At 39.8% G+C, this 22,930-nt stretch overlaps 1 protein-coding gene across 7 annotated transcripts in view; it reads left to right on the top strand.

The window, feature by feature from the left end:
- FERMT2 (FERM domain containing kindlin 2) overlaps positions 1-22,930 on the top strand; it is a 94,727-nt gene that overhangs the window by 26,420 nt on the left and 45,377 nt on the right. For all 7 annotated transcript variants that reach the window (XR_001709163.4, XM_003314325.6, XM_003314326.6 and 4 more), the window contains exon 3: positions 5,250-5,483. Coding sequence is in view for 6 of the 7 variants with exons in the window: in XM_003314325.6 (XP_003314373.1) it covers positions 5,250-5,483 (234 nt within the window). In the remaining variant the exon portion in view is untranslated. The remainder of the gene's footprint in view (positions 1-5,249; positions 5,484-22,930) is intronic.

The following is a 22,930-nucleotide window of genomic DNA, read 5'->3' as shown; positions in this document are numbered from 1 at the left end:
ACTCTTGCATACCCCCATCACCACACTTCTTCAAAATTATCAGTAATGATTTTGAAACAAGTGACTCCTGCTTAAAACCATTTCCTAGACCCACAGAGATTCTGATATATTTGGTTTGAGAGATGTCACCAAGGTGGTGGAGTATCTGCCCATAAAAAAAATACAGACAGCTGTTCACAAACCAAAATAGCCCTAGTTTAGGGTGGAGCCAGGCATCAGTATTTTTTAAAAGCTGCTCAGATGATTCTAATGCCAATCAGGCAGAAAACTACTGCTCTAGGGCCTTATCTCATACATAGTAACACCTAAACCATGCACTGTGACCTCCAAGGCTCCTGCCTGGCTCTCTGATGCCACCTCCTGCTGATCTCCATTTCCTCTCCTCTAGCCACCTTGGTCTCCCTCAATGGTGCTGGAACTTTGTTTTGTTCATCATCATATCTCTAGCACTAGAACAGTGCCTTCTTGCACACAGTACATGTTCAACAGGTATTTGTTGAATTCACGAATTCAGCACGTCTGATGTTCTTATTCTGTAGTAGTGATTACTCTGCAAGTAGTGCTGACTAGGTTGGTAGTGTGTTGAGTCTTCAGGAATGCTACTGAAAAGCCCAGTATTTGAACATAAGTCACAAGCCCCCACAGTCCAGCTTACCCATCTTCTAACACTGTCTTCTACTTCGCTGTCAGAACACCTACTTTTCTGTTTTTATCTTTTGCCATGAGTGGTATTGATACTTCTGATTTTTTTTCTTGTCTCCTATTTCTGCTTTTATTTTGTGTAATTTTTTTTCTATATTGTTACTCATCCACTAGTTTCTCTGGGTAAAAAAGACTAGTTTTACCAGCGTTGCCAGTCAGTAAGAGAGCTTATTTTTTTTCTGTGGGTAAACGGACCACTCATAGGATGTCCAGTATGTAATCTTTGGATCCTATCCCCTTCTCTTGGTGGGTGCAGGTTGATAGCTCCTTTGATGAGAAACTGAGGTGGAATTCATGGGGGAGGGTCAGGTTTTAAAGGGAAGAATGAGTATCAGGGGAGATATATGTTTCTGAGGTCACAGTTGGAAGCCTAATTGATGGAAAATTGAGATTTTATTGTACCATTATCTAAGTGCAAGATAACACTGTTTACAGCAGGGGCCTGCAAAGTTTTCTTTTCTTTTCTTTCTTTTTTCTTAAGTATAGATAGTAGGTATTTTGGGCTTTTGGGCTTTGTGGGCCACCATGCAGTCTGTGTCTAATGTTGTGGTGCAGAAGTAGTCATAGACAATGTGTGAACAGAGTAGTGTGGCTGTGTTTCATAAAACTGTTTATGGGCATTGAAATTTGAACTTTATATAAAATTATGTAAAATACTGTTCTTTGGATTCCCCCCCCCCCACCCCCCCACCAGTTAAAAATACAGTCAGGAGCCATGTAACAGTGTTTCAGTCAACTACAGCAGACTATACAACCGTGGTCCCGTAAGATTAATAATACCTTAATTTTACTATACCTTTTCTATGCTTAGCTACACAAATATTTATCACTGTGTTGCAGTTGCCTACAGCATTCAGTACAGTAACATATGTACAGGTTTGTATCCTAGGATCAAGAGGCCATACCATATAGCCTAGGTGTGTAGTAGGCTATACTGTCTAGGTTTGTGAATACGCTCGTTGATGTTCACACAACAGTGAACTTGCCGAACATCGCACTTCTCAGATCTTATCCCCCTTGTTAAGTGACTCATGACTGTACAAAAACTGTTCTTAGCTAGTGAGCCATAAAAAGGCAGAAGGCAGGATTTGGTCCTTGGGCCATTCATAGTTTGCTAACCTCCAGCTTCACATTTATGTAGTTTTGACTTGGAAAGTCAAGTTCTTGACCAGTAGTCCTTTTCATACCTCACATTATAAAAACTCTTTAGATTTTGTGGTTGGTGGCACATTACCTCTTTATTAGTGTCCATATGTAAATTTTGTACCCAAAAGCTCCTTATCACGTTGGTGTCTTTGCCCTCTATGTTTTAGCACCTACTCCGGGGCCACATTGTTTGAGCCTGTCTTTTATTATGTCTTTGCAGCATTGCTTCTGCCCTGCTTCTACAATAAAACAGCTGTTTTTTTTTTTAAATTTAATAAACATTCCTTTCAGGCTGTAACAGGTGCTATGGAGGCCCCCCTCTTTCACTGTAGTTCACCTGCACTCCTGGTGGGCAGATCCCCAACATGCTGACAAGCTCTTTTCCTTAGGTGCAGGGATCTCTGAGCTTGCTCTGCCTGAGTGCAGGGCAGCCAGCCCCATGCTGGCAGCCAAGAAGTGTTATGAGTTTTTAATGTAATGGCCCCAGGAGTAACCCTTAACAAGGAAGTGGAGAGATACCTCATCTTTCTCCTCTGTGGGAGAGTTCTGAGGCATGCCCTGAAGGACTGAACTGCAGGTGCTCACAGCAGTGAGGAACCTCCAGTTGGCTTTTCTCCCCATCTCACTTTCACTGATCCCCTCAAGTGTGCTTCCTGGGATTTCCTTCCCACAAATAAGCTGCTTGCACCCAAGTTCTTAGGTCAGGGATGCCTTCTGGAGGAACCCAAGTGACATGTGCTGGTGGACTCATAGTGCTCTTACAGCTCTTTTTCTCCTTTCCTCCCCACGGGGAGTATATGATGGAGCTTCCTCAGTGGGTGACATTGACACTAGATGTGAGAAAGAAAGTATTACAGGTTGAATATTCCTTATCTGAAAGCTTGAGACCAGAGTGTTTCTGATCTTGAATTTTGAAATATTTGTATTGTACTTACCAGTCGAGCATTCGTAATCCAAAAATCTGAAATCTGAAATGTTCCAAAGTCTAAAACTTTTTTTTCCCCCCTGTTTCTGAGCATTTTGGATTTCAGAGTTTCACATTAGGGAGGCTCAGCCTATATATACTACCTACCGATCATTCAGTTCAGCTCAACAGTAACTCTACTTGGTTACCAGCATTCTTTGCAGGTTATCTTTTTCTGCCCTTAGTTTTCTGTTCCTGGAAAGAAAAGTAATATGTGATGTTATCTAACCTTGGTTGTCTTCTATAAGGTAGACCAGAATTTTCTGTTTCCAAAAGTTAGTTGGCAAATTCTGTGCTAGAAAGTAGGGTGTAGGGTACTATATACAATTAAGTATCACTACTAAGCAAGTAGTTATAGAACAGCAGTTACATGCATTCTTTTGCCAAACTTCAAATAACATGATTGGCAGGACTTTGCCAAAACCACAGATGTTGAAATTTCAAAATGGTAATACGATCACAAGTAGCTGTAGCCGTAATTCTCCCATTAAAGTACTTACTGATTAAAATAGGTTTTTAATGTCTGGAGAATTGAAAGTCTTTTTCTACCTGTGGCATGTTTCTTCCATAATGAGAACTTCAGTCGTATCAAGTAAATTTCACCATTGTAGAAGGTGTTTCAGCCATATAATCAATGTGGAAATCTGACTTTTTATTTAGGGATAGACTAGTTATGTGTGTGTGTGTTTCAATTTCTAGATTAATACATACTTTTAAATGTCTTAAAGTTGATAAACTCTTTTTAAAGGTACGACTATATTAAAATGAGCTTTATCTCAGAAGCATGATAGTTTTAATTTTTATTTGCAAAAAATTATTCACTTTTTTTTTTTTTCTTGAGGTAGGATCTCGCTCTGTCACCCAGGCTGGAGTACGGTGGTGCAATCACAGCTCACTGCAGCCTTGATCTCCCTCCCAGGTTCAGTCAATCTTCCCACCTCAGCCACCTGAGTAGCAGGGACTACAGGCACATGTACCATGCCCAGCTAATTTTTTGTAGAGATGGGGTTTCACCACATTGTCCAGGCTGGTCTTGAATTCCTGGGCTCAAGTGATCTGCCCGCCTCAGCCTCCCAAAGTTTTGGGATTATAGGCGTGAGCCACTGTGCCCAGCATTCACATGTTTTTCCTTCCCCTGGAAGTTGTTTTCCTTGAGACAGAGTCTCGCTCCCTTGCCCAGGCTGGAGTATAGTTTCACATCACAGCTCACTGCAACCTTGACCTTCTGGGCTCAAGTGATCCTCCTACCTCAGCATCCTGAGTAGCTGGGACTACAGGCACATGCCACCATGCCTGGCTAATTTAAAAAAAAAAAATTTGTAGAGATGGGACTTCACCATGTTGCCTTGGCTGGTCTCGAACTCATGGGCTCAAGCGATCCTCCAGCCTCAGCCTCCCAAAGTTCTGGGATTACAGGCATGAGCCACCACACTGGGCCTGTTCTTTTTGTGTGTGTTTTGTTTTGTTTTGTTTTTTGAAACATCACTTTCCCTTTTTTTGGCACTTAGTAAGTTTAACATACAGTTGATCCCAGAAGTCTTTACTTTGATTGCAGCTTTAAAAACCAACTTCCTATCCTAGTCATAAGTAAATAAATAACTAGTTGAAGTTGGATTTTACTGCTACAAGTTTATTGTTATGACCTGCCTTATCTGGGGGTAGCTAAATCTTGTGTAAATTACATTCTTTTCTTTATTTGGTTTCATTTAGTTGCATAAGGCTGTTAAATAGTTGAACAGATATTAATGTTTCCTGTTATACTTGTACCAAAACGTGCTCAGAGAAAAATGTTGGGCAGTGTGACTTTAGATCCATTTTCGGGGATCTATTTGGGAGAGCACATGTGGCCAGAATGTAGTTTTTTATTTTTTATTTTTAGAGCTTTCTCTTAAGTTATAGTGTTTCTTATGGGTGTTTTCCCTGTTCCTCCTCTTCACCTAGGATACTGTTCTCTGTTCACTTTGGTTCCCCATCTTTTCACCACCCATTATTCACCTTCACACATTTCTGCAACTTCATAAACCACAGTCTGTTCAGTTTCTCATCAGAATGTTATTGTCCATTCCTATAGGACGAGTTCCAAGCCCACCAACTCCTTGTCTTTATTAATCCTTCCTATTCTAGCCCTCAGGATTCTGTTTTCTGAGAACAAGAGGGTACTTTCTCTGTCATCCATGTGTCCCATTTTGTAATTGACTCAAACATTCTTAGTTGCCCTATATATTCTGCCTCAGCTGCCTTGTGTACTGGCTTTTCAGGACAGAGCATGTTTTCTCAGCTGTTAATGTTTCTTTTGTACCTGTCACATAACAGTAACTTAGTAGTTAATTAATTATTGCTGTTAAATACCCAATTATCTAGTTTTCTGCTTTTAATTTCTCAAAATCACCTTGGTGATTTTTAAGTGATTTGTTTGTTTATTGTTTGTTTTTTATAGATGTAAAAAAGGATTGGTCTGACCATGCTCTCTGGTGGGAAAAGAAGAGAACTTGGCTTCTGAAGACACATTGGACCTTAGATAAGTATGGTATTCAGGCAGATGCTAAGCTTCAGTTCACCCCTCAGCACAAACTGCTCCGCCTGCAGCTTCCCAACATGAAGTATGTGAAGGTGAAAGTGAATTTCTCTGATAGAGTCTTCAAAGCTGTTTCTGACATCTGTAAGACTTTTAGTAAGTATTACATAAATTCTTCTTAAAATACGAGTTATGTGATGTACAGATGACCGATGACTGACATAGCTTATCCCAAGGGATGGGGCATGGGCTGAACTATCTGTGTATATATGTATGTGTGTGAAATTTCTACTTCATTAAAGTTTTTATATTAAGATAAATGCTGGGTTAAGGTGGAACAGGAAGAACCTAGTAGAGATTCTTTCCTTACTAGAATTGTATCTGATATTTGTTATTTAATACTTTATTTTTATGGAGAGGTTAAAGGAACAGGCACTATTTTCAGGGGAACATAAATGGCTTTGCAATGTTTCCTTCACATAAGTCACTATTTGATTTTAGTGATTCAGGCAGATTGTGTCACTTCCTCCATTGAAGGCCTGACACAGCTCCTAAGGAAATGACTATGAGTGTTGTCTTCCTTCACCAGTCTACAATTTGAACATCTCTGTAGTATTTCTATTTATGCATTCTGAAATGAGATGTGGGTTACTTTGGCTGACCCAGTTATGTCATATGACAGGAAGTATTCAACCATCTGAGAAAATGTGAACTGCTGTCACTACCACTAGTGCAGAACTCTGCTGTATTTTTTCCTATTTGAGAAATTCTTGGTTAAAGATACATTTAGTGACTTCTCATATTTTAATTCCAAATAAAGAACTGCAGTTTTTTATTCATGTTAAATTTTTAAATTATACTAGTAATTTATAAATACACTCTGTTGTAAAAGAATCAATGAATATAGACATACATAGTAAGCTCCCCCTTCCCCTAAGTAATCATTCTTGACAGTTTGGTGATTTTCTATGCATTTATTTATCCATACATATCGGATTTTTTTTAATAAATAGGAGCATTTTATATGTATTTTTTAAACTTAGTAATGTCTTAGAGATCTTTCTATGTGTTATACATTCTTTTAAGCTGTAATTCAGAGTATAGACGTACTATTAATTTACATCCAATTACTTCTTGGCCTTTTTGGCTAAGATCAAGTATAATTTATAACCACATTTCCCTGTTAATGATCAGTTAGGTTGCTTCACTCTTAGAGCAAATGCTGCAACATTTTCAAATGTTTTAAATATTGCTGAAAACATTTGAAAATATTTTAGTTGGGCTAGCGCCAGAGTACCCAATCTTCCTTGCTGGTGTCAGCACCCACACTCACTGCTAGAGCCTGTGGGCAAATGCTGCTCCTGTACAATGCCTCAAGCACTGACCTGTGGACAGTATGGAGGTGCTGAGACTACCTACCTCTTAACCCAGAGCCCTGCCTGCTGCTTATGCTTGTAGGCTTGGAGCTTGGAGGAGTCTGAATCCTCACCCATTTCTTGTGTTTAGTTTGGGCTGTGGCTTCCCTTAAACCAATACCAACTTTTTTCTGTCTTCAAGAATCACTCATTATTTACCCTCTTACTGTAGTTTCCTGTCTCCTAGCACTGTTATGGATGTTCATCTTCCCTCCCCGCCTACAATTTTTAAATATCTTTTGCTGTCATTTCAGGGGATTCGGGATGTAGGAGGGGAGATACAGGTAGATTCACATTGCCTTTTTGATCTAATGCCCTTGAAATTTTTTTCTAAGTGAAACAGGGTTTGTATTATTATTATTAAAATAGAGAAAAATACAAAGAATACCAAATTCCCATTATCTGGAATTAATAATTGTTGATATTTTGTCATTTTGTCAAATGACAAATATGACTTGAAGTCAAAGTAATACTGGTAAAATTCTTGAGTCTCATTATCCTAACTTCCCTTTACAAAGCAACTACTATCATAAGTTCAGTGTGTATCCAGTACTGTACTGTAAAATACACAGACACACACACACACACACACGTATCTCTGTGTGTATATATCCATAAACTGTATATGTTATTGCCATTACCACGTAGGTATTTTCTTACTAAGTTTTGTACGTGTGTGCAAGAATTTCTCTCAAGTATCCACCTAGAAGTAGAAGTAAAATTGCTGTTTTAAATATATACATAATTCATTTCAGAGTACTGTCAAATTGTCTCCCAGTTGGTTATACCAGTTTATATTCCAACTAGCAATGTATGAAAACCCGTTGCCACAAATCCTCACTAACACTTGATTATGGTCTGTTTTGTTGTTTTTGTTTCCAAGAGAAAAAGACAGTATTTCGTTTTAGTTTACAAAGCTAAATATGTTTTTAAATCATTATTGGACATCTAAGTTCCTTTTTTTAATTGTTTATATCATTTGTCCATTTTTGAGAAATTAATAAACTGTAGTTTTTACAGGAGTTGTAGGTTCACAGCAAAGTTGAGCAAAAGTACAGAGAATTCCCACACACCCTCTGTCCTCACACATGCACAACCTACCCTACTCTCAAAGTCTGTACCAGAGTGGTACATTTATTGTAACTGGTGAACCTACCTTGACATACCATTATCACTCAGTGACAGTAGTTTATGTTAGGGTTCACTTCTGGTGTTGTACATGCTGTGGGCTTGGAAAAATATATACTCGTGTATCTACTGTTGTGGTATTGTACAGAATAGTTTGACTGTCCTAAAAATCTTCTGTGCTCTGCCTATTCATCCCTCTCTCCTCATCACCACCACTCATCCTTTTACCTAGTTTTGCCCTTTCCAGAATATCATATGTTTGGACTCATACAGTATGTAGCCTTTTCATATTGGTTTCTTTCACTTCGTAATAGGCATTTAAGTTTCCTCCATGTTTTTTTGTGGCTTGATAGCTTATTTCTTTTTTTTTTCTTTTCTTCTTCTTCTTTTTTTTTTTTTTTTTTGAGACGAGTCTCGCTCTGTTGCCCAGGCTGGAATGCAGTGGCGTGATTTTGGCTCACTGCAACCTCCACTTCCCGAGTTCAAGCAGTTCTTCTGCCTCAGCCTCCCAAGTAGCTGGGATTACAGGCACCTGCCACCAAACCGGGCTAATTTTTGTATTTTTAGTATAGATGGGGTTTCATCATGTTGGCCAGGCTGGTCTCGAACTCCTGACCTCAGGCGATCCACCCACCTCCGCCTCCCAAAGTGCTGGGATTACAGGTGTGAACCACCAAGCCCAGCCAGCTCATTTCTTTTTAGTGCTAAATAATATTCCATCGTCTGGATGTGTCACAGGTTGTTTATCCACTCACCAAACGATATCTTGGTTGCTTCATTTTGAATAAAGCTGCTGTAAACATCTGTATGCAGGCTTTCAAGTGGACATATGTCTGTTCGTCCATTCTTCTTTTGTTTTATCGTTCACCATTGATTTGTAGTTCTTTATAAATTCTAATATGTGCTGCAGATAATTTCTCCTGGTCTATTATAAACCTTTGTTCATGATTGATTTTATGTACTTTTTATTTTTGTCTTTTTTGGTCATGTAGAAGTTAACATTGGTTTGTGTTTGTGGGGTATTGTTTAAAAAAGCTATTCCTATTTTGAATTACAGGTATCATCTATATTTTCTGCTAGTACTCTTAGAGTTTTGTTTTTCATGTTTACTGCTTTTGTCTACTTAGAATTTACTTTTGTGTGTTTGGTGAAATAGAGATGTAGTATAGCATATTTTAGGAGAAAATGCTAGCCAACACTGTTTATTGAATTGTCTGTTATTTCTCCACATAAGCATAATGTCAGCTCTGTCATAAACCAAAATTCCATGTTGTATGGATCTGTTTTTGTATGCTCTCTTCTTTTCCATTGATCCATTTATATGTCCTTACATGGATAGTACACTATTTGAATGTCTGTAGCCTCATAATAAATCTCTGTATCTGATAGAGCAAGTACCTCTTCTTTGCTGTTTTTCAGAATTGCGTGGGTTGATTTTGGAATTGTATGTTTCTATATGAAATTTGAAACAGTTTGTTAATTTCTAGGGAAAATTCCATAGTAATTGATTGGAAATGCATGCATTAATGTTATGTAGATCTTACCATTCATGAATAAAATCTGTCTCCTTTTGTTGAAGTAATCTTTTTTGCCCTTAAATCACATTTTGTCTAGAAAGATATTGTGCTTTTTAAAAAAAGGTTTCTTCCAGGGGCTTTATACTTTTTCTAATTGGATACTGCTATTAGGAATGCTGTTTATTTTTTTTCTTATAATCTAATATCTGATACCTTACTGAACTCTTTGATAAATTCTGATAATTTATTGATTCTCTTGGATTTTCTTGTTTTTTAATTTTTATTTATTTTTTGTTATGTATTTATTTTGAGACAGAGTCTCCCTCTGTCACCCAGTCTGGAGTGCAATGGTGGTATCTTCGCTCACCGCAACCTCCACCTCCTGGATTCAAGTACTTCTTCTGCCTCAGCCTCCCAAGCAGCTGGGACTACAGTTGCGCACCATCATACTTGGCTAATTTTTGTATTTTTAGTAGAGACGGGGTTTTGCCATGTGGGCCAGGCTGGTCTGGAACTCTTGACCTCAGGGGATCCGCCTGCCTCGGCCTCCCAAAGTTCTGGGATTGCAGGCATGAACCACCACGCCTGGCCTTCTCTTGGATTTTCTATGTAAGCAATCATGTCTCTTCTAAATAATAACTTTTCTCTCTTCCTTTCCCATTTTTATACATCTTATTTCTTTATCTTATGGTATTGGATTAAACCTCTAGTACAGTATTGCATAATAGCAGTAATGATGACTGTTGTGTTGTTACTGACTTAAATGGAAATGCTTTTAACATTTGACATTCAGTTTAATATTTGTTGTTGTTTTGGGGGGAGATCTTTTCCTGTTTTGTTTTTTGCTTTTTGAGATAGTATCTTGCTCTGTCACCCAGGCTGGAGTGCAGTGGTGTGAACACAGCTCGTTGCATCCTTGACCTCCTGGGCTCAAACAGTCCTCCTGCCTCAGCCTCCCAAGTAGCTGGGACCACAGGCATGCACCACCATGCCTGGCTAATATTTATATATATATTTTTTTTTGTAGAGACGGGGTCTTGCTATGTTACCCAGGCTGGTCTTTAACTTCTGTGCTCAAGCAATCCACCTGCCTCGGCCTCCCAAAGCAGTAGGATTACAGGCAGCAGCCACCACATTTAGCCTGTTTTTTGTTTTAATTGCTAGTGCCTTTAACTCAAGAATGCATGGGAATTTTAACCAAATGGAGCTTAGGGAGTGACTTGCCCAAGATCACGCAGAGACAGACAAGAACCTACCTATGTGGTTCTTGTCACTCTCTGAGACAAGAATCTGGAGCTCCTTATACCTATCTTCACTGGCATCCTGTCATCAAATCTCGTCGCTTTTTTCCTATAAAATGTTTTATGCATTAATTCTTCATTCCACACTCTGCTGTATAGAATGAAGTTAGATGTTGAGAAGATTTTCAGGTTGTTACGCTAATACTGCTCCACCTTCCTAAATATATCTGTAGTGGGTGGTTGGTCTTTCATTACTACTACTACTACTACTACTACTACTACCACTACTGTTTTTGGCTGCATGGCATTGAACTTCTGGCTCTGTGTTTGGAAATGTCATATCTTATGACATTTCCAAAATGTGAGACAAAGCCCACCTCCCTCCTACAGAAACCATAAAGTCCAGACAGTTGTTTCCCAACCCTCCTCATAGATAGAGTGCAGGCAGTTGGCCAAGTCTAGGTTACATGCACATCAGAAAATGTCTCCTGGAACTTTGAATCAGGAACTCGTGACTGAAGCCAGGATAACAAATACCTCATTCTAGTGGCAGAAGTGGCAGCAACATCTAGCTTCTAAGGACAGAGAAGCCATATCCAGTGAGAGCGCTCATCCATGCATTGAGTATATTGGCCCATTTACTCCCGGGGGATCTCATAGTGTTAGAATTTTGCATTTGCAATGTTAGAAATTTAGATTACAAAAAGATACTATGTAATAAGCATATCTACATTATCCCATTTATGTTTAAATATCCACCTAGAGATATACTCAGAGGTATTTCACTAGAATGTTGACAGAGGTTATCTCGGGGTGATATTTCAAGTTCGTGCTTTTTATCCCCAATTGTGTTCTTACACTTTTGCAATTGTTTGTTGTTGCTGTTTTTAACAATTTAATATGTAATATTTGTATAAACAAGAAAAGAAAGCTATCTTTCATTCAAGGATCAAAATCACTTTTAGCTTTTTATGTTTTTGTTTATCTCTAGAATGTGAACTTCTAAAGTCAGAAACATGCCTTTCCATCTTTGTATTCTCAGCATAGGGCATGACCTTAGAGAACATTAATTGAATGAATAAGAGGGAAAAAATGATGGAATAAAGAAATAAGGATCAGTTAATCCTCTCACTGGGATCGAATGGAAAGTAATGATCTATGGCCAGGCATGGTGGCTCACACCTGTAATCCCAGCGCTTTGGGAGGCCATGGCAGGCAGATCACTTGAGGCCAGGAGTTCAAGACCAGTTTGGCCAACATGGTGAAACACTGTCTCTACTAAAAATACAAAAAGTAGCCGGGCATGGTGGTATACACCTGTGGTCCCAACTGCTTGAGAGGCTGAGGCAGGAGAATCGCTTGAACCGGGAGGTGGAGGTTGCAGTGAGCCATGATGACACCACTGCTTTCCAGCCTGGGCAACAGAGTAAGACTCTGTCTCAAAAAAAAAAAAAAAAAAAAAAAAAAAAAAGTAGTGATCTGTTACAGGATGTTCAGGGAATTTCTGCTTCACTGGGTAGTTACATTATATTTCCTCTAAACAGTCTTAACAGCTGTTAAGGGTCTGTGAACCGTTAGTATTAATGGGTAGAAATTTACATAATATTTTGATAAATTATAAGACTAAAGTCTTTCCTGCAGAAAAGAGAGGGTCTTAATGAGTGGTAATTTTATTTGTAGATATATTAGAGAATACTCCAAGAACTAAGGCACTTGATTATGAAATTGTCCAAAACAAAAGGGATTGTGCTTTATAGACTAGTCGTGTTTACATGAAGGAGCAGATACCAAGGGCACAGATTTCAGAAATCTAGGAGGTACATAAAATTTAGATGATCACAGTATTTGGTGAGAGTCCAAGTACTTGACATGTGTGAATAGATAGATGTCTTCTCATGCTGGCAGCACGACAGGGAAGGGGAGTATCTGATAGCAGGCTCTGTGCTGCAGTCTACTTAACATCATGAAGAATTGGGGGTAGGGTGGGGGTCAATATCACAGAGCAGGGTTCCTAGGATGGGGTCTCCATCTGGAGGAAACCAGGAGAAAAACTAGGGTGTAAAGATCCAGTCAAACAGTTACACAATTGAGGTTTGGCTACAAAAGTAAATAAGAAAACAGCTAATTGGTCTTAAATAATAATGTAATATATATTTAATAAATGCATATTTAATACATAATTTAACACTGTTATTGCTATAAATATTCCTCGGAAGTCTACAAAATTTTCATATGTGTGTTAGAAAAGAGGGAAGGGTATTTGATTTGCCAAGTGATTAAACTGTGTTGGCAAACTCTGGCCCGCAGCCTGCTTTTTTTTTTTTTTTTTTTTTTTGAGATGGAGTCTCACTCTGTCACCCAGGTTGGAGTGCAGTGGCGCGATCTTGGCTCACTGCAAGCTCTGCCTCCCGGGTTCATGCCATTCTCCTGCCTCAGCCTCCCTAGTAGCTGGGACTACAGGCGCTCGCCACCACGCCCAGCTAATTTTTTGTTTATTTAGTAGAGACGGGGTTTCACCATGTTAGCCAGGATGGTATCAATCTCCTGACCTTGTGATCAGCCCGCCTCAGCCTCCCAAAGTGCTGGGATTACAGGCGTAAGCCACTGTGCCCAGCCCACAGCCTGCTTTTGTGTAGCTCAAGAACTAATTATAATTAGGCTCTTACATTTTTTTAACGGTTAAGAAAAGTTAAAATAATATTTTATGCTGTGAAAATTATAAAAATTCAAATTCCCATGTTCATAAATAAAGTTGTATTGGAATACAGCTACATTCATTGGCTTAGGTATTGTCTGTGGTTGCTTTTGCGTTATAGCAGCAATGTTGAGTAGAGCTGCATACCGTAAAATATTTACTATCTTTACAGAAAAAGTTTGCCAACCCCGGAATTACATTATGGGAAACATTAGTGGTTTATTATTTTTTTTTCACCACTGAAACCGAACACTGAAGTGACAGTATATAACTCTTCCCAGGAATAATTAGGGTTTTTTCTGTTAATTATTTTGGATTACTTCATTTTCAACCCAAGTTGTTAAATATTTCCCCTTAATTAATTTAACTCTCTTGTATCTACTCTTGTGGCTTTTGCTTACTTACTGTACGAGCAGTAGAATTAAAACTAAGAAAGATGAGGACATTTCCACTGCTACCAAAATATATTGTTACCTAAGGTTACCAAGTAAATGTGAAGGGTGTGCCAAACACTGAAAAAGGACAGTGATCCAAGACCAGCAGAACACTATTTAAAGGGAAATAACCTACTTTTGCTGAACACTGACATCATTTCCAAGCTTTTTATTTGGTAAAAATTATCTTTCTTTTATAATTTAACTCTTGAGAAAATGCTTCTTTGTAATAATTTTTTCTTCCAAAAATGCACTTTCAGATCAGTGCTTCTGTGTAATAATTAAATGAAGTTTTTGTTGCATTTTCCTTTTCTTTTGGACAGAAAGACTGTTGTCAAAGAACGTCATTTTTTTTTTTTTTAATGTAACGTATTCTGGCACACAGGCTTCACAAATGAAGAGCCTTCTTAAGAGGAAATGAAACTTTTTCTCCCAAAATCTGACAACAGAGAGCTACTATAAAATAACATATTTTGTGTTTAGAGCTTGTTACCATTCTATGTTATCAATAGGACATGTCATTTGGGTCTTTCGGCATTAGATACATGCTAATTCATTCCTATTTTTTCTCTTTCTGTTCTAGCCTTGTGAAGAAGAATCTATTTGATAGGGATGGAGAAGCACAAAATGCTAGTGGAACAGAACTCAGATTGACTAAAGCTCAGTTGTGTTTAAAAAATTTTTGTAATTATAGAAGTGATTTAGGTAAATTAAGCTGTACATAAGGACTCTGTACAAATTTGGCTTTTAGTGGTAACAAAAAGATTGGATTTTTATTTACTCTATTTTAATTAATTTATTTGTTTTTGAGATGGAGTCTCGCTCTGTAGCCAGGCTGGAGTGCAGTGGTGCAATCTCGGCTCACTGCAGCCTCCACCTCCTGGGTTCAAGCGATTCTCCTGCCTCAGCCTCCCGAGTAGCTGGGACTACAGGCGCGCTCCACCATGCCCAGCTAATTTTTGTATTTTTAGTAGAGACAGGGTTTCACCATGTTTGCCAGGATGGTCTCGATCCCTTGACCTCGTGATCCACCCACCCTGGCCTCCCAAAGTGATGGGATAACAGGCATGAGGGATTTTTAAATAAAGATGAAAAGGAAATGAAGAATCACTTAAACTACTTTTTTGTACTGCAGCCTCCACCTCCCGGGTTCAAGCAGTTCTCCTGCCACAGCCTCCTGAGTAGCTGGGATTACATGTGCCCGCCACCACACCTGGCTTATTTTTGTATTTTTAGCAGAGGTGGAATTTCGCCATGTTGGCCAGGCTGGTCCTGGACTCCTGACCTCAAGTGATCTACCTGCCTCAGCCTCCCAAAGTGCTGGGATTACACGCATTAGCCACCATGCCCAGCCAGAAATCTAGATTTAACAGTGCCTTAAACTAATAAGAGCCTTCTTTTTCACATAAGAAGTTACTTGAGAAAATGAAGTGGTTGCTGGAACTGTATTTGTTGTTCAGTTGTGTCTTCAAGGACAAGCTCTTTCCATCCCTCAGTTCCTCACCCCTCAGCATGTCAGGTTGGCCTCATGATTGTAAGATACTTCCTAGAGCTCCAGGCATACATGGGTTGAGTAGCCCTCATCTGAAATTTGAAATGCTCCAAAATTCGAAACTTTTTGACTGCCAATGTGACATTCAAAGGAAATGCTCCAGTGAGCATTTTAGTAAGGTTAGGGGTGCTCAACCTATAGCTGCATTCAGGAGGCACCTCTCTCTCTTTCACCTCTCTCTCTTCCACACCTGTGTCCTAACAGCAAAGCAGAACATCCCAGAAGCCCCCCTCACATCCTCCTGGCCCACCTTGGGTCATATGGCTGCCCTTAGCTGCAAGGGAGACTGGGAAAACATGAATATGACTTGACTTTTCCAGTTTCCTTATGCTAGCCGCAAGCAAGAGGGCTGAGAAATGGCAGGTCAGTTAGCCCATCAGCAGACATGCCACATGCCCTTTTAAGTATCTAGTCAGTCAAACTGAGCAATAGAGCCAGGAGTTTAAAGAAATAAAAAATGAAATTTTTATTGAGGACCCAAGGGGCGTCTTATAAGCCATGTCCTTTAATTTTATTTATCCTTTTGATCAGCTTTGTTAAGGTATAATTTAAGGCAAAATAATCGTAATGGCAAAATTCAGTGCATTTTGACCAGTGGACCACCAGCAAGATGTAGGACAGTTCCCTGATGCCCCTCTGCTGGCAGTCCTCTTTACCCTTCCGACCTCTGCCATCCACTTATCTGCCCTCTGCCACTATAGTCTTGCCTTTTCTAAAATGTTATATAAATGGAATCCTATAGTATTTGGTCTTTTCTTTATGGCTTCTTCCACTTAGCATAATGCGTCTGACCTTCATCCATGTTGTGTGTTATCAACTCCATCTTATTACTGAGTAGTACTCTGTTGTATGGATATACCATAATTTGTTTATCCATTCACCAGTCGAAGGGCTGGGCTCATTATTTTTAAAAAAAGCTTCTATGACCATTCACTTACAGGTCTTTGTGGGAACATAGGTATTTACTCAAGAACAATAAAAACTACGGTAGGTTTCTGGGTCATATGATAAGTGGATGTTTCAGCTTGTAATAAATAGTCAAATTCTTTTCCAAAGTGGCTGTACTATTTTGCATTCTGCCGGGCAGTACTTTGCCGGGCAGTACTTGAGAGTTCCAGTTGCTCTGTGTCCTTGAAACATTTTTCAGTTTGGGGTATTCTAGCAGGTGTGAGAGCCTATCTCCTTGTGGCTTTAATTCGCATTACCCTAGTGACTAATGATGTTGAGCATCTATTCATGTGCTTAATTGCCACCCATATAATGGTGAGGTGTCTGTTTGAGTCCTTCGTCTGTCCGTCTTTTAAATTAGGCTGTCATCTGATTGTGTTGTAAGCATTCTTTGCATATCCCAGATATGGAAATTTTATTGGATATGTTTTGCAAATATTTTCTCACAATCTGTGGCTTACCATTTCATTAACAGTGTTTTCTAAGAGCAAAAGTTTTCATTTTGGTGAAGACCAATTTATGAACTCTGTTGTCCCATTTCTTTTCTGTTTCCCTCCTTTCTAGTAGATTAAGGGGTTTTTGGTGGGGTTTTTTTTTGGGGGGGGGGGTGGTTGTTTTGATTACATTCATCTCCACTTGTGAATTACTAGCTATTACGACCTTCGTTTTGCTATTTTAATGGTTGCTCTAGGGTTTACAGTATATGACTTTAACTTATTCAGCCTACCTTCAAATAATATACTACTTCACACATAGTATAATAACCTTACAGCAGTTTAGTTTCATTTCTCCCTTCCTGTCCTTTTTGTGTCATGTATTTTACTCCTATATATGCTAAACCCCACAGTACGTTATTTTCGCCCTAAAGCAATGAAGTATTTAAAAATAAGCAAAATGGTTTTTCATATCATGTATTTACCATTTTTCAGTGCTCTTTATAAGTATCCTTTCCATGTAGTCTCCTTTTTCTTCTGCCTGAAGAACTTCATATGCCTCTCTTCTTATAGTGCAAGTCTACTGGTTATGAAGTTTTGACCTTTTGTTTGTTTATAAAAGTTTTGATTTGGTCCAGGCACAGTGGTTCATGCCTACATGTAGTCCCAGCACTTTGGGAGGCCAAAGATCACCTGAGCCCAGGGGTTCAAGACCAGCCTGTGCAACATGGCGAAACCCCATCTCCAAAAAATACCAAAAAATTAGCTGGGCATGGTGGCATGCACCTGTAGTTCCAGCTGCTCAGGAGTTTAAGCGGGGAGGATCGCTTGAGCCTGGGAAGCAAAGGTTGTAGTGAGTTGAGATTGTGTGACTGCACCCCAACTTGGGCAACAGAGGGAGACCCTGTCTCAAAAACATTTTTTTTTTATTTTGCCTTCATTTTTGAAAGACACTGCAGCTGGGAGAAGAATTCTAAATTCCCCCCCCCCCCCCCCCAATAATTGATGTCCCTCAGTTGTCTTCTGGTTTGCATAATTTCAGAGAAGTCTGTTATTGTTCCTCTGTATGTTTTCTGTCTGCCTTGGAAGATTTTATCTTTACCCTGGTTATCAGCAATTTGATTATGATGTATCCTGAAATACTTTCTTTAAGATTTATTCATATCTTCAAGTCCATTGATCTTTCTGCTGCTAATTTGCTGTTAATCCCATCCAGTGCCTTTTTCATTTAAGATGTATTTTTCATCACTAGAAGTTTGATTTTGGCTTCATTTTTATATAGATTTTTCATTTTTCTATTATGTGTGTTTTCCTCTAGTTTCTTAAACATATGGAGTATTTTTATATAGCTATTACAATATTCTTTATCATCTGAGTTATTTGTGCTTCCCCACCCCCACCCTTTACTCCTGACTATGTGTCATTATGCGTCATAGTGGCTGGATTTTTTTGTATTGAGTAGTCTTGAATTTTTTTCTGATCACCAAATTACTTGGAATTAGTTGGATTCTTTTGCTTTGAAGCTTTATTAGGATAGACCAGAGGCAACATTAGCCTTAGCACTAATTTAGCCTCATTACTGAGGTCATAGTCTTCTGGGGATTCTTCTCAGTACTCTGTCTTTCTGCTCTCCTTGACAGGAACATTAACTCTTTTAGCCGTCGGTTCTTTCCACAGTCTCTGGTAGCTAGACTCCAGGGAACACCTCTGCAGACCTCCAGAGCACTCTCTGTGGAGCTCCCTTCTCTCCTGTCCCCTGCCCCGCACATTCTAGCCACCTTGTCATCCCTGAATGCCATCCCAGATCTCTCAACTCTGCAAGACCAGGCCCCATGCGCCCCTCCCCTGCCCATAGGCAGTAAGCTGGTGCACTCAGCTCATCCTTCTGGTCTTTCTTTCGTGCATCTTGTTGCCTAATGTCTGAAAGTGTTTCTTTTTCTTTTCCTTTATTTCTTATTGTTTAAATAAAACAGGAGAGTAAATCAAGTTCCTTTTACCCCAACTTACTTGAAATCCTCCATTCTTAATTTTTCCTAGATTTTCTTCTAGCCGTGCATCTTTCTTAGAAAGCCATCATATGCTCACTGAAGCATTACATATAATAACAAAACCATTTCTTTAACCAAAATTTTAAACTGAACATGCTCAAGGCTGAACTCATGGCATTCCTTTCCAAATCTCTGTGCTCCCTCTTCCCTCCTTTCTGCCCTTCCTCCAGGCAATCGCCATAGTAGTAAAAGGCTCTTCCATCCCAGGTACACATACCAGACACACGGGAGAAATCCTTAGCATTGCCCTCTTCCTCACCTACACATCTCATCACCTCGAAATGTTCGTTTTGTCTCGAGGATATGTCTTCAGTCTTTCCACGTCTCTCCATCTCCACCCTCCACTGCTCCGGTAGTCTATTCGCCACCACCTCTTCCTGCTCCAGGAGCCTCCTAAGCACTCTCCTTTATCCATTCTTGTTCTTTCCAATGCATTCTTTATTCAGTAAGCAGAAAGATTTTTGAAATTATTTTTTAATCAAAGCAATAAATGCTGAATTAAAGTAAAAAAGGCTTATACCATGAGACTACTTTCCTGCCCAGTTTCTCCCCAGTGCCTGCTTGCATTCCCTACCACTTTCTACTCGTTTACTGTTTCTGGCTTTTATTTTCATAATTCTAAATATGTGCTTATACTGTTACTTCTTGATTTATCAATTTTAGGTATCTGTTGATGTTTTTCCACTCAACTCTTTCTTTTTTTTTTTTTGAGATGGAGTCTCGCTCTGTTCCCCAGGCTGGAGTGCAGTGGCGCAATCTTGGCTCACCGAAACCTCTGCCTTCCCGGTTCAAGCGATTCTCCTGCCTCAGCCTCCTGAGTAGCTGGGATTACAAGCGCACGCCACCACACCCAGCTAATTTTGTATTTTTAGTAGAGATGAGGTTTCACCATGTTGGTCAGGCTGGTCTGGAACACCTGACCTCAAGTTATCCACCTGCCCCAGCCTCCCAAGGTGCTGGGAATTGCAGGCATGAGCCACCTCACCTGGCCTCAACCCTTTCTTCTTTATTATAACTATTATAATTTTTGGCTGAATCACTGTCATTGTTTACATTAACAAAGCAGACATTTTTACTTCCTGAGCCAAAATGTGTATTTTTACCTTTCCTGTCTCGTATGCCTTTTTTTTTTTTTTCCCCTCCTTTTAGAGATTAGGTCTCACCATATTTCCCAGGCTGGTTTGTTTGTTTGTTTGTTTCTTTTTTTTGAAAGGGTCTTGCTCTTTCACCCAGGCTGGAGTGCAGTGGTGCAATCTCGGCTCACTGCAACCTCCACCTCCCAGGTTCAGGCGATTCTCATGCCTCAGCCTCCCGAGTAGCTGGGATTACAGGCACATGCCACCATGCCTGGCTAATTTTTGTTTTTTTTGTTTGTTTTTTCTGAGACAGAGTCTTTATCTGTCACCCAGGCTGGAGTGCAATGGCGCGACCTTGACTCACTGCAACCTCCACCTCCCAGGTTCAAGCAATTCTCCTGTCTCAGCCTCTTGAGTAGCTGGGATTATAGGAACATGCCACCATGCCCAGCTAATTTTTTAATTTTTAGTGGAGGCGTGGTTTCACCACGTTGGCCAGGCTGGTCTCCCAACTCCTGACCTCAGGTGATCCGCCCACCTTGGCCTCCCAAAGTGCTGAGATTACAGGCGTGAGCCACCGCACCCAGCTTACTTTTTGTATTTTTAGTAGAGATGAGGTTTCACTATGTTGGCCAGGCTGGTCTCAAACTCCTGACCGCAGGTGATCGATCCACCCACCTCGGCCTCCCAAAGTGCTGGGATTACAGGCGCCAGGCTGGTTTCTAACTCCTGGGGGCTCAAGCAGTTTTCCCATCTTTGCTTCCCAAAGTGTGTCATATATCTTTTTTATCATTTGCTGCTTTTGCAACATATATTTGTTGCTGATTCGTTTACTTTCTATTATTCTCCTTAATTTTCAACATGATCAAATACATTTTCGGATTATAGTCAATCTCCCCACTTTTCTTTTTTTCTTCCTAGACATCCTCTTGCACTCTGGGGTGGATATTTTATTGGCCAAGGTGTACAGTCACAGCCCTAGGATTTCCCGTCAGCATTATCTTCTCTCTTGTATTTGATCTTTGAGTTTTCCTCAGTGTTGATTTGCTCTCTTATTTTGGTGGAATATATTCTCCATCAGGGTAGTAAGAAAAAGGTGAATAGGATGTAAATTTTTGAGATACTATATTTCTCTTTATTCTGCCCTTTGATAGAATTGTTGGATCAAAAATTATTTTTCTCTCAGAATTTGGAAGTCATTGTTAAATTATCTTTTGGCTTCCAATGTTGCTATTAATAGTCCTGGTAGTGTTTTTTTTTTTCTTTTTTCTTTTATTTATTTTCTTTTCTTAAGAGACAGGGTCTTGCTCTGTTGCCCAGGCTGGACTGCAGTGGCACAATCACAGCTCACTCTAATCTCTAACTCCTGGCCTCAAGTAATCTTCCTGCTTCAGCTTCTCCAGTAGCTGAGACTACAGGTGTGCACCACCATGCCTGCCTAATTTTTTAATTTTTTGTAGAGATGGGGTATCACTATGTTGCCTAGACTGGTCTTGAGCTCCTGACCTCAAGCAGCCCTCCCACCTTCGTCTCCCAAAGTGCTGAGATTACAGGCATGAGTCACCATGCCTGGCCTCCTAATAGTGTTCTTGATTTTTATTTTTAATCTTCTTTGTAGACTGCCTTTTCTCACTGGAAACTTTTAGGATCTTTTCTTTTCCCTGCCATTTTGAAATTTTGTAACAATGTGCCCTGCCTGGTTAGGGTTTTATTTTCATTCATTGTGATGGAGACTTCTGACCAGGGGATATTTCTTGTATTTACGCAGAGTTGTTTCATAATATTATTTCCTTGGTAATTTCCTCCTCTTTGTTTTCTCTGTTCTCGCTGTTACTGTTAGTCAGACATTGTTCTTGGATCGATCCACTTGCTTGACTTTATATTGGATTTTTTTTTTTGCTGGCTGTCACATTTTAATTTTCAGTGTTTTGGGGGTTTTTTTTTTGTTTTTGTTTTTGTTTTTTTTTTGAGACGGAGTCTTGCTCAGCCACCCAGGCTGGAGTACAGTGGTGTGACCCCAGCTCACTGCAGCCTCCACCTCCTGGGTTCAAGTGATTCTCCTGCCTCAGCCTCCCAAGTAGCTGGGATTACAGGCACTCACAACCATGCCTGGCTCATTTTTATATTTTTAGTAGAGATGGGGTTTCACCATGTTGCCCAGGCTGGTCTCGAATTCCTGACTTTGGGTAATCCACCCGCCTCGGCCTCCCAAAGTGCTGGGATTACAGGCATGAGCCACTGCGTCTGGCCAGTTTTCAGTGTTTTATATTTCTATCTGGATGTTTGTTATATAGGTGTTCTTAAATATATTTAAGATTTGTGGACTTTATATAAGTTATACTTCAACAGAATAGTGAAAATAATGGAAAGGACCCTTCCCCCTCTGTTGTTAATATCTAAAGTCTCTTAATCTCTCTCTCTCTCTCTTTTTTGTTTTTGTTTTGAGACAGAGTTTAGCTGTTGTTGCCCAAGCTGAAGTGCAATGGTGCAGTCTCAGCTCACTGCAACCTCCGCCTCCTAGGTTCAAGCAATTCTCCTGCCTCAGCCTCCTGAGTAACTGGGACTACAGATGCACGCCATCATGCCCAGCTAATTTTTGTATTTTTAGTAGAGACAGGGTTTCACCATGTTGGCCAGGCTGATCTTGAATTCCTGATCTCAAGTGATCCACCCACCTCGGCCTCCCAAAGTGCTGGGATTACAGGCGTAAGCCACCGTGCCCGGCCTCTCATTGTTTTTTATATTATCCTATTTATCTCTTCTAGATGTCATTATCTTTTTCTCAGCCTCTTCATTAAGCACGTTGTGTTTTGTTCTCTGTAGTCTGCATTGTGTCTGTTTCTCATAAGTTATTTTTCTTTTTGTTTGGTCTCTGCCTTTCCTGTTAGAAGGTTTGTTGGTGTTGCATTGCTGCCATAACAAATTACCATAAATTTAGCAGCCTGAAACAACACGAATTTATCTCACAGTCACTGTAGGTTAAAGGTGTGTACACGTGGCTCACCTGTGTCCTCTATAGCCTCTTAAGTGGCTGAAGTTAAGGTGTCAGCAGGGCTGCGTTCCTTCCTGGGGGCTGTGAGAATGAATTTTTCTTGGTAGAATTTGGTTCTTTGTG

Source organism: Pan troglodytes, chromosome 15 (genome assembly GCF_028858775.2).
Source record: "Pan troglodytes isolate AG18354 chromosome 15, NHGRI_mPanTro3-v2.0_pri, whole genome shotgun sequence".
Classification (NCBI taxonomy): domain Eukaryota; kingdom Metazoa; phylum Chordata; class Mammalia; order Primates; family Hominidae; genus Pan; species Pan troglodytes.
The sequence above is the reverse complement of the archived record's forward strand: the minus strand, read 5'-3'. Positions and strand labels throughout refer to the sequence as shown.